Source organism: Lolium perenne, chromosome 7 (assembly GCF_019359855.2).
Source record: "Lolium perenne isolate Kyuss_39 chromosome 7, Kyuss_2.0, whole genome shotgun sequence".
Taxonomy (NCBI): Eukaryota; Viridiplantae; Streptophyta; class Magnoliopsida; order Poales; family Poaceae; genus Lolium; species Lolium perenne.
Window position 1 is genome coordinate 203,804,269 of NC_067250.2, and position 12,664 is coordinate 203,816,932.

At 43.9% G+C, this 12,664-nt stretch overlaps 1 protein-coding gene across 1 annotated transcript; it reads right to left on the bottom strand.

Annotated features, from left to right (window-relative positions):
- Positions 1-2,477: 2,477 nt before the first annotated feature.
- Positions 2,478-7,767, bottom strand: LOC127314437 (hydroxyproline O-galactosyltransferase GALT2). The gene is made up of 7 exons (XM_051344902.2): positions 6,767-7,767; positions 5,139-5,371; positions 4,762-5,052; positions 4,111-4,239; positions 3,576-3,749; positions 3,133-3,240; positions 2,478-3,039 (listed from the first exon to the last, which is right to left on the bottom strand). The coding sequence occupies exons 1-7, from the start codon at positions 7,524-7,526 to the stop codon at positions 2,833-2,835; spliced, it is 1,902 nt and encodes a 633-aa protein (XP_051200862.1). The 5' UTR covers positions 7,527-7,767; the 3' UTR covers positions 2,478-2,832.
- Between the last annotated feature and the right edge of the window lie 4,897 nt (positions 7,768-12,664).

The window sequence follows — 12,664 nt, forward strand, 5'->3', positions numbered from 1 at the left end:
CAGCAACATTTTTCTAAAACAAATAAAATCTTACCACATCTTTCCGCGTGCTCACGTGGCACAGAAGCTGACAAATTATGAAAAGCGACTAAACATGTCATGATTCGACCAATTTGAAGGCATAGCTTGTAACAGCATCTCCAACGGGACGACATGAGCTATCTTTGCGTCCGTAGTGGCCAAAAATGTGTTTGGGTTTTGTTCAAGTGGGGCGACGCCAAAGTGAATAGGTCATCTGCAGCGACGCAAATCTGGTTCAAATATGCGCCAGGTTTGTGTTTCCGCGATCGCGTCGAGCGTCCTTCTTTTCTTACCCGGTCCCGCATGTCAGGGACAGTGGAATCGAGCGCTTCGATTTGCTTCTTTTTCCTCTTCTTTGCTTCCCTAGTGCGACGCCACCACCCCAACCCCACCCGTCGCCGTCCCGCCGCAGCGCCGCAGTACTCACCGTCGGCTCGGTTCTCGGCGCGCGGGAGAGCAGGATCGTAGTCGAGGTAGGCTACGGCGCACCCGTCGTCTGTTTTGGGGCCAAACGTTGCCGGTTGCGCTGCCCGGCCTCGCCGCGCACGACCTGTTCGGTCAATTGCGCCGGTAGGTTTCTTACTCGTGTTTTCGGCGTTATTATGCACGGCCATTGATCCGCAGTTTGTACCCACGCAGATGAACATGTGGCAAGAAAAGTTCCGCGCGGAGGTCGTTGACTCCTCTTCCGACGAGGAGTCCGATCAGTCGACGCAGACATTGGCTACTGTTGCGGTCTCCATCCTCCACGAGTTCAATTCAAAGCAGGTGTCGGTGCACCGGGGCCCTGTCAAGGGCCGCTCAAAAAACATGCCGCGCAACAGAGTGGAAGGGCACCTCCGGCTCCACAGGGACTACTTCCACCGCACCGATCCGATGTTCAAGAAAAAAAATGTTTAGGCACCGGTACAGGATGTCAAGGGAGTTGTTCATGGTTATTCTACGGGGCGTCAGAAACTACGACCCCTACTTCCAATGCAAGCCCGATGCAACAGATGCGCTAGGCTTCACCTCCTACCAAAAATGCTCTGCGGCTATTCGCATGCTATCATATGGAATGGCTGCTGATATATTCGATGAGTATCTTCGAATGAGTGAGAGCACCTGCCTTGAGGCCATGTGCAGGTTTTACCGAGCCGTGATTGCCGTTCGGACAACGTTACTGTAGGGAGTCAACTGTTGAGGATATAAGGCGGATGTTGTCTGTCAACGAGTCTAGAGGGTTCCCATGAATGATTGGCGGCATAGATTGCATGCACTGGGAGTGAAAGAACTGTCCATTTGGATGGCAGGGTCAGTACATCGAGCATGTGGAGGGACGGACTGTCATTCTTGAAGCTGTCATTCTCAAGATTTATGGATTTGACATTCATTCTTTGGCATGGCCGGTTCCAGCAATGACATCAATGTGTTGCACCGATCACCGATTGTCAACAGGCTTAAGCAAGGCAAAGCTCCCCGGATGAGCTACGAGGTCAATGGAAATGAATATGACAAGCCATATTATCTTGCTGATGGCATCTACCCTGACTGGGCCACACTGGTGAAGAGTGTCCATAATCCAAACTCGGAGAAGACAAAGAGGTTTGCCAAGATACAAGAGGCTTGCAGGAAAGATGTGGAGCAAGGATTTGGTGTGCTCCAAGCTCGGTGGGCATTTGTCACCCGGCAAGAACATGGTCGTTGAAGACCATGCATGAGGTGATAATATGCTGCGTGGTCATGCACAACATGATCGTTGAGAACGAGCGTCCTGATGGCCGCAATGAGAACCACTGAGAATTCAAGGTGAGCTGGTTGCGCCAATAACTAGGGATTTATGTTCGGAGGACTATCTGCATATGAATATGAATGTAGAAGTCACTGATGAGACCATGTGCAAACGGCTGCAGACGAATCTGATTAAGCATCGGTGGGCATTGGCTAGCCATGAAGATAATGTGGAATACCATCTTATTTTCATGTAGTTTTTTTATTATTTGGATGTAATAACTATGACTTCGTTGAAACTCTTTATTTTGTTGTTTTCAAACATCCTAATTCATGCCGACGCAGAAATGCGTCGAGCCGCTGGAGACACTCCCAGGTGCAAACGGACAAACGGACAAAAACGATCTTTTTCGCGTCCTCGGGGCGACGCAAACGGATGCCCGCGGACAATTTAGGCGTCCGATTTGCGCCGCCCCATTGAAAATGCCCTAAGGTGACAAGATCATATACTAGTGAAAATATGGAGTATATCATTAACATCTCTAATGGTGATTCTTGATTTGAACAATTACAAATGTTTCTTCCAACTGTGGCATACATACATATCATTTTACTCTTGCCGCTGGAACTTTGGTAGCAGCAGAACTCCAGCCGCCGATGTGATACCCCACCATGTGAGGGGAAGAAATAATAAGTATAATCATAAATGAGAAGAAACTATGATGATTTAACATCACCCAGAGACGAGAAGAACATGTGATCATTTTGTCTACCATAAGTTATCAACAGACATACATCTCAATATATTTTGATCACATCTTCTACGTCAAAATGGGATTAATTTCCCTCAAAGAAAAGTGGGACCAATTACATGAACGTAAACCAGGCAAATGTATGAAACCAGAGGGTTGCAGCTTCCTACCTAATCTTCAAGCTTCAACCTCACAGCAATGTAAGCTCAATTGAGCAAAGGGAGCAGCAGCCTCTAAGCTATCCATGGGTGATTCGTGTCAAAAAAAGGGAACACCAGCCACAGCCAAACTCACCGGCTGGGATAGAAGGAATATGCTGACTACCAAGTGAATGACAGATCACATCCCGCTATCTGTAGTTGCAGCAGGATGGGCGACCCCGGACCAACTTCTCCCACAAACATAGCATTTGCCTTGGTGACTGATAATGTGCCGTGTAGTAGTTCTCGAGGCAACCGTACTGGCAGAACTTCCAGCTGTGAGAATACCTGACAGGCATCGTAGAATTGAACTTTTCGACCCATAGCCCCATACTTACATCCTCCATCTTGAATAGCTGCAAAGCATAGCCAAAAAAAGTAGACTGATTGAACAACATGATACAGGTTATCAAAAGGTAGTAAGTTACATCAATGGATGGGAGGCTCACCCTTAAACTCTGATTGGCATGCTGAGACATGACGAATTTTGCTATCGCACCAGAAATTACATAACCAGGTCCGTTTGCATAAGGTGGGTAAATATCTTCAGGCCATTCCTGCATTGTATGAGTAGGGATCAAAATGAAGATAATGGCACATATGTTGGAAAAAGGATTCAAATTTATAAAGAAAAATACAAGTTCATGGTGGACATTTAGAGAATTTCCTATGTTTGAATGGCCACATAAAGTCGTCTGCTCAGCCTTTAAGGCAGTAAAACACAGCTCACAAATTTGTGAGATTACATATCTCGGTTAGAAAAAAAGATTCAGGTAAGCAGCAGTATAACAGATTAACTCACAGGTTTGCATGACATCTAAACAGATAATAAATGAACTTTGAATAATCAACTGATTAACTTGAGTGTATTGTTTCTTTTAAATGATAATACCTCCTCCGTAACTGCCCATTTTCCAGTTCTCAGTGGTCTGTGCAAGAGATTAAGGTTTCCCATATATAATGGTTTGCTTAAAGAGTTCATCTTGATGTGTCTAAGGACCACATCTACCCTCACAAATGTATCGTCGTCGCACTTCATGACATGGGCAGCTGTCAAATTCTGCACCTGCAAGGTGATATGATGAGCAGATGTCAGGTTTGTTATATAGTTAACACTATGCATAGCGACTTGTATTCATGTAACTTTTGTGATACCCATAGACTATAATCCCAGTTTGGAGGGAAGTGACTCTCAAAGAGTTACATGGAAAGTAATTAAGCTCCTCGCTCCAAAGTGGTAGAGCTTAAGCTGCTTGAAGCTTAAGCTCAAACAATCTCTTTTGTTAAGGTAAGCAATAAGGCCATTGCCATTTATTGAGTGCGGGCTGGCTTACAACTTCCAGTTGGCATTGGAGATCAATTTCTATGCCATAACTGCAGCAGAAGTCTAACGAAAGATGATGATAGCAAAGCAAAGAGGGTCTCACCCCATACTCGCAAATAGCGATTGTCTTAAGAACTACCAGTTCATAACGATCTATGAATGGCAAAATGACAATATCTCCAAAGTATTCCGCCTCTTTCTTCAGCATCACATTGACCTCCTTCCTAGAATTCTGCAACCACAATTTGTGATGAATAACATTATGGCATGCATTCATTTCCTGACGAACACTTTTTTTCTTTACGACATAATAAACATGCTACTGATATTTCCTATCAATTGAGTGCATGTCATTAACAAGTTAATTAGTAGATATTCAATGCTGATACTGATTTGTTTTTATTGCATATATGTAAGAAGTATGCATAAATTATAAGCTAGTGAAGCTATGTCAAATAATTCAAGACAATGGCAATCAATGCATGAAGATGAGCCGTAGATAGCCAGTAGAGTCCTCTGCATAGAAGAAATTTCAGACCAAATTTGTTTGTGCATGTGGATCAGATATGTGGCTTGCATATTACAACTTGTATGATATATTGTACTTCCATAATTCCAGTATTCCAATCGACAAACTGATCATGCATATAAATATAGAACACTAGTAAGAAAATCTAAAGATGCATTGCACAGACAAAGGACAAAGACACTTTTGACGGAGATATGATTTAGTTTGAATGCACAATTTGCTTACCAGTGCAACAAAGAATCGTGCTACTACTTTAGAAGACCTAATTTCTGAAGTTTGCATCCAAGTTTTTCTCACAGCCATGCGTTCAGCAAAATGATTCGATGCCGAGAGTATTCCGATAAAAAGGTACACTGGATCTCTTGGCAGTGGTTGGGACCTCCATTTATCTGACATCTCAAGGACTTGCTGGAGAGAAAAACTGGGATGAGACATAGGAAGAGCAGTGCCATAGACTGAATGGACATCCACATCACCCTTAACATATAATCCTGTTGCGTCCTCAAGAGTGAATCCCTGAAAATGATTGTCTTTGCCCATTAGAGTTTCTTCTAAATATCATAACAGAAGGGAAGCAGGATTAACATCTGTGAAGAACATACTGGCCGATAAGGGAAAGATGTCACATGGCGGCCACCAACATATATGTGGAAACCTTCAACTCCAGCTTGTATTGTAAGAACAAACAGCCTGTCTTCTACAAAAGGGAATGGCCAAGTCATTGCTGGTTTCTTCGCACGCCCTATAAACCTCTTTAGCCATGAAGTTGTCTTGGATTCTTTTCTGTCAACGATATCATCACGTATCCATTTTTCACATTTGGTGAACCCATCGACTGTCCAAAAATATGAAATTGTAGGTTTTAGCCAAATATGCTAGCCTGAGGATAAAAGGACATAGTGTTACCATAGAGGAGCTAACACCTTGAGGTTTTCATTTTGCAATGAAAAGTGCTAAAATGGATATTCCAAAAAAAAAATGACAGTTTGAATAAATTTTTGTATTACTTCAATATGTATCAGGCATATCACGTCAGGTAACATTTGGACGGATGTGAAAGCAAGCACTTCCAAAAAGGAAAAATCCTATGCAATTGAGAAATTGTCCATACCCCATAGATCTATTCATAATTCTCTGTTATACTGACATGCAATAACACATGGTAGATATTAAGGTACTAGTGAATAATCATAGAAATGGTACGTACATATGCAAGTGTAATTCTTAATGGTACTAGTTTAAACGGATATTACTCAAACGATAGAGGCACTAAACATTATTATAGCTCTAACATGGTCATCCCATCAACATATTAAAAAGGAATCTACCATAGCAAAATGGTAATGGCATCAAAATATAAGTCCCTAGAATTCCTTGCACATTGGCCAAAAAAGTCCTTATGTGTTGGGCTCTTTGATAGTTTGATCGAAGAGAGGGGCACTAAATGACATTATAGCTCTAACATCGTCATTCCATCTACTCCCTCCAGTCATTTTTAATCGACGCAGAGTAATTAACTGCATGTAGATTAGCGTGGTGCCCGCGTCGGTTAATACGGATCAGAGGTTGTACATATTAAAAAGGAATCTACCATAGCAAAATGGCAATGGCATCAAAATTTAAGTCCCTAGAATTCCTTGCACATTGGCCAAAAAAGTCCTTATGTGTTGGGCTCTTTGATAGTTTGATCGAAGAGAGGGGCACTAAACGACATTATAGCTCTAACATCGTCATTCCATCTACTCCCTCCAGTCGTTTTTAATCGACACAGAGTAATTAACTGCATGTAGATTAGCGTGGTGCCCGCATCGGTTAATACGGATCAGAGGTTGTACATATTTAAAAGGAATCTACCATAGCAAAATGGCATCAAAATTTAAGTCCCTAGAATTCCTTGCACATTGACCAAAAAAGTCCTTATGTGTTGGGCTCTTTGATAGTTTGATCGAATAAACGTTAGCCATTCCATGGGCTAGAACTTAGAAGCAGTTGTGATGGTTAATTGGTCATCATAACTCTATAGCAGCCCAATGGTTAAGGTTAACTAGCAATTTCAAAAGTCAAAACAGAAACATGGCAATATGGCTCCACTAGCTCTGTACTAATTTGGCAATGCAATTGATGTGTCTTCTTCCCTTATCTCCACTAGCAAGTAGCAAGGATGCAAGTACAATAACCGGATTACTACTACAAATCACAAGGGATTCGCACTAATCAGAAAGAAATGTACCCTTATCTTCGTTGTCCTCCGGCGGTAATCCGTCACAACGCTGCGCCGAGCCCCACTGCATCCTGTAGCATGTATTGTGCTCGATGATGGGTCGCTGGCTCCAGTCCCCCCTGAGCCTGGGGTTGAGGTGCAGGATCCTGGGCGGGTCCTCGCCGTCTACGGCCCTGAGGCCCTGCAGCTCGACCATGAACTGCGAGACGTGCACGGTGCCGTCGCCCTGTCGCATCCTGGCGAGCTGCGGCACGTACTCCCTGTGCGCGACCCTGGGCGTGCCGACGACGGTGACGGAGGAGCCGGCGGCGAGGCCGCAGGGCAGGATGACGACCCGGCCGCGCGCGCGGACGGAGACCGCGGCGGGGCACTTGTCGGCGGGGGCGGCGTCGACGGCGGCCAGGTCGGCGGGGTCGCCCGCGAAGGCCGCCGCGTCCTCCCAGGCGGTGAGGCCGAGGGCCCAGGCGTCGTCCGCCATGCGGTCCAGCGCCGAGCGGTTCCGCGCGGCGAGGTCGGGCAGGGAGACGCGGTCGTAGCGGTGCCAGAAGGGCTGGACGGGGAAGAGGGTGGCGTTGGATGGGGAGGTGGAGATGCCTGGGTGGAGAGGCGGCAGGTGGTCCGTGGAGGACGGGGAGGAGAAGGCGAGGTCGGAGGTGGAGAGGTCGGAGGTGGCCAGGTCGAGCACGCGGCGGAACTTGAGGGAGATGAGGATGAGGTACGCCGCCGCCGCCGCGAACACCAGGTGCGACGGCCGCCACCGCCGCGCCATTGCCCTCGCGCGCTCAGCGGGCCGTGGCCAGGGCCCCGCGTTGCCGCTCTCGCGCCACGCCGTGGGCGGAGGTGGCGATCCTTTGTGCGGCCTGGCGGCGAGGGCAGGCGGCGCCGCGTTGCGCCTGCCGCCGGCGAGCGGCGGCCGGATCTGGCGAGGCGAGCGGCGAGGTGGCGAGTTGGAGATGCGCGCGCGTGCGTGCGGGGAGGTCGGAGAGTGGTGGTGGTGGTGGGGGCAATCGGAAATGGAGAGGCCGCCCGTGATGTGGACCTGTTTTTTTGTCTGGTTTGGCTCCGGCCGGCTTACGGCTTCCGGCTTCCGGCGTTGGAGTCCACGCTTAATTGTCCGGTTCGGTCACCTCCGGACCGTGCTAGCCACGTTGGACTGCCAGTGTAGCCTGCGGTGGCCACGTCGATTGGCACTTGCTACCCATGTGGAAGCTTGATTTGTTATCTCATGTGCTAACCTCCTCTAAACATTATTGTCGACCAAGCTGTATTTTTCTTCCTAGGTGTTAGGAGTCAATTAGAGTTGATTTAAGGCTAATGAGGCACTTATTAGATTCCCTAGCATATTCTTCTTAGCACAGACACAAACATTATTATGTTTAGCGGATAGTGCTACCACTAACATAATTTTAAGGGAAACGAAATACTTCCAAACTCTTACTAAGAGAAAGAAAGATGTTATGACTATAACCGGGAATAACAAAGCAATAATTAGTTTAGGAAGAGCCACATTCCACTCCCTGTGGGTACTAGTATTGTAATTCAGAATGCACTCTTGTATCCTGAATCAACACGTACCCTCATAAGTTTCAAGAAATATCCGATCAAATGATTTCCATCTTAAAACGGTTAAGATGGATAAGAAAGAATATTTAGTTTTATCAAAAAGCGGCGGATACGAGGAACAAACTCTTGAAAAATTACATTCATTTTCTTCCGGACTATACTTTACATACATTAAACCCGTACCTTATGTTCCATACAAAAAAAAAATCAAAATCTTGATAAATTCAAGACTTGGAATGATCGTCTTGGTCATCCTGGAATAGGTATGATGAGAAAAAAATATAAGCAATTTTGTTGGTCATAATTTACCAATTAAAAGATTTCCTAAGTCATCAGACATCAAATGCACTACATGTGCTCTTTGAAATTAATTATTCGGGCATCCTACCTCAAAGTTAAAAATGAGTCGCTTAATTTTCTTGAAAGAATTCAAGGATATATGTGGTCCAATACAACCTCTATCTGGACAATTTAGGTACTTTATGGTGCTAATTGATGCATCCACTAGATGGTCATATGTGTGTTTATTATCAACATGTAACCATGTCTTTGCCAAATTAATAGCTCAAATAGATACCTATATAAAGGTTGGCTGATTTCTCAGCCTATGAGCAGCTTAATGTCACATGGCACTGTTCATGTGCTATTTGTTGCCAATTAAAATTGACACGTAGGCAGACTGCTACAGCAACAGTTGCTAAATAGTGTCTCGCGATGACCAGTGTCGATGAATAGTGCCAGTGGTTGAACAGTACTTGATGTACACTCTGAACAGTGTCGTTTTCCCTGTCTCGCGGTAATTTTTCGACGCAACTTCCGACAAAAAAAGTTTGACAATTTAATATATTTTCTGAACAATCGCGACATTTAGAGGAATAAGTCAACTTCAAAGTGGATCTGTTGTGCGAAGAGTGTCTGCGTAACTAGGGGTGCAAGTTCAGTACATCGTACTTTCATAATGAAATCAAAAGCAAAGGGCCAAATACACATGTTTAGTGCATTTTCAAAATAAAAAAAATCAATAAAATTCTGCCATGGGCGTGGCATTTTTCCCCTCTCGCGGTAATTTTTCGCCACAACTTCTAACACAAAAAAGCTTTGCCGATTTAATATATGAACAGTACCTGAACAGTGCTATTTTTCCTGTCTCGCGGTTATTTTTCGACGCAACTTCCGACAAAATAAAGTTTGATGATTTAATATATTTTCTGAACAATCGCGACATTTAGAGCAAAGAGCCAAATACGGATATTTAGTGAATTTCCAAAATTTTAAAAAAAAACTCAATAAAATGCTGCCACGGGGGCGGCGTTTTTCCCCCTCTCACGGTAATTTTTTGCTACAACTTCTAACACAAAAAAGATTTGCCAGTTTAATATATTACCGCATATTTGCGCCATTTAGAGTAAATGGCCACATGTTGATGTTTAGTGCATTTTTAAAAATACACAAAAAGAAGTTCGACAATTTAATATATTTTTCGAACATTCACTTTTCTACGGATATTTCATGCATTTTCAAAATAAAAATAAAAATCAAAAAATGCCGCCATACGTGGCGTTTTTTCGCCCTCTCGCGGTAATTTTTCGCCACAGCTTCTATCACAAAAAACTTTGCCAATTTAATATATTTACCGCGCAGCTTAATGTCACATGGCATTGTTCATGTGCTATTTTTTGCCAATTAGAATGCGACACGTAGGCAGACTGCTACAGCAACAGTTGCTAAATAGTGTCTGGCGATGACCAAAGGTCGATGAATAGTGCCAGTGGTTGAACAGTACTTGATGTACACTCAACAATGTTGTCGTTTTCCCTATCTCGCGGTAATTCTTCGACGCAACTTCCGACAAAAAAAGTTTGACAATTTAATATATTTTCTGAACAATCGCGACATTTAGAGCAAAGGGCCAAATACGCATATTTAGTGCATTTTCAAAATAAAATAAAAATCAATAAAATTCTGCCACGGGCGTGGCATTTTTCCCCCTCTCGCGGTAATTTTTCGCCACAACTTCTAACACAAAAAAGCTTTGCCGATTTAATATATGAACAGTACCTGAACAGTGTTATTTTCCCTGTCTCGCGGTAATTTTTCGACACAACTTCCGACAAAATAAAGTTCGACAATTTAATATATTTTCTGAACAATCGCGACATTTAGAGTAAAGGGCCAAATACAGATATTTAGTGAATTTCCAAAATTAAAAAAAAAACTCAATAAAATGCTGCCACGGGGGCGGCGTTTTTTCCCCTCTCACGGTAATTTTTTGCCACAACTTCTAACACAAAAAAGATTTGCCAGTTTAATATATTACCGCATATTTGCGCCATTTAGAGCAAATGGCCACATGTTGATGTTTAGTGCATTTTCAAAAATACACAAAAAGAAGTTCGACAATTTAATATATTTTTCGAACATTCACGACGTTTAGAGCAAACGGCCAAATACGGATATTTAGTGCATTTTCGCCCTCTCGCGGTAATTTTTCGCCACAGCTTCTATCACAAAAAACTTTGCCAATTTAATATATTTACCGCATATTTGCGCCATTTAGAGCAACGGCCAAATGCGGATGTTTAGTGCATTTTCGAAAATACACAATAAAAATGCCGCCACGGGCGCGCCGTGCCGCCGCGCCAAAGCCTACTAGTTATTAAATTAAGAGCAAATCAACCTGAACACATGATTAAAACAATAAGAATGGACAATGCGGCTGAATTCAGTTCACGCGCATTCAATGATTAGTGTAACAAACGAAAAAAAATTAGAGGTTTTACAAACCCAAGCTTGACCCGAAGGTCAAGCCAAAAGAATAAGCCTACTCTCGCGGTATTACAATACTCAACACTTTTGTCCTCGCCAAGTTTCACATTGTCACCTCTTCTTTGATTTTTGCAACAAGCATGTTCGCAGTGGATGCGCTATTCCAGAACAATCGTGCATTTTGTTCCTTCCAAAATTTCCAAGATCTCAACATTGCAAGTGAGGCCATAGCCTTCCTTCCTTGAGCATGTTTGTGGATCTCCTCAATCCACCACTCCTTGACGGGGCGTCTAGTATGCCACATATTTGGATCAACATCATGTTGCCCAAGACAATTCTTCACAATTGTCTACATGTGGGTGGTGAAGCGACATTTGAAAAGAATGTGAGATGCGGATTCTTATACTTGATTGCAAAGCTTGCACTGTCCACAATTTTACCACCCACATTTCTCAAACATATCCTCCATCCGAACTTTATCTTGAATGATCAACCAAGTAAATAACTTGCACTTCGGGGGAGGCCTGGCAAAGGGTTAACTTCGTCAATGCACATTGTGATGGACTTGGGTTTCAGGATGGAGGACATCGGCGAATCAACAGACTGGTCAGCTGAACTTAGGCAGCCGATTAATATTAGTATCAAGGGAGAATCGTCGAGATTACAGTATGTGGAACCAGGGTTACAGGGGTGTTTGCTATGATTCGATCTGTCCCCCCTCGGTGGCTCCTCCCAATCCTTATATAGTGGGTTGGGTCTCAGAGTTCACCTCGAGGTCGAGTTAGCTTATGTCCGTTTACCCAATATGGGCTTAGCTTTCCTAATATGACATCCTTCGGATTCTTCTGGAACTTCTTCATGGGATTCTCTATTTCCTACTGAGCTTTGTACCAAGGATATCAATGATGCGGACCCGATATGGCATACCCATGTCAAGGCCATACCCATGTCAAGGCTATGGTCTCCCAACTAAGGATGGCATGGAAGAATTAGGTTGGCCCAAGAATTGCATGTTGTATGCCGACTTCAACGAATAGCATCCAAATGGTGAGCTTCCACGGGATTGAATCCGGAGTATTAGGATCCATTTGCAAGGGACTTAGCAATTCCCGAAGGTTGGTGAATTGCACTATGTGCTCAAGGGAGAGGCCATCTTGCATATTGATTTGAGTGATCCAATAATTGTTTTCCAAAGCCTTGCTAACAGAGCATCTCCTCCTTTGGAAGCCTTTAAAAATGAGTGGAGCAATATCTTTAGGCCGCCTTACATCTAACCAAGGAGCCTTGGAAAAGAGCGCTTTCTTTCCATTCAAATTGAGAACTCAAATCATCCATTCTAACCAAGGGGTAATATCATCTCGTCAGTTGGTACAAGACACAAATCTTAAACAGAACTTAGCAACAAGAGAAAAGTTACATTCAGCTGAGAAAAATCAATATAGCTGCTCAAAGAAAGTAGGATGCTGTGGGCATGTTGTTAGCTTCACAAATTCAACCTCAAATCCTGAGTGCAAAAGAACTGCCTTGTGATCTGACAGGACAAGTTCAGTCGCACCCCTGCATACATGCATGTAGCTT

Excerpts from the sequence above, each read along its gene's own strand:
- LOC127314437 (XM_051344902.2), bottom strand. The coding sequence starts at position 7,526 with ATGGCGCGGCGGTGGCGGCCGTCGCACCTGGTGTTCGCGGCGGCGGCG. Across the intron at positions 4,240-4,761 it reads CACGATTCTTTGTTGCACTG|AATTCTAGGAAGGAGGTCAA; the intron begins GTAAGCAAATTG and ends TTGTGGTTGCAG. Across the intron at positions 3,241-3,575 it reads AATGGGCAGTTACGGAGGAG|GAATGGCCTGAAGATATTTA; the intron begins GTATTATCATTT and ends CATACAATGCAG.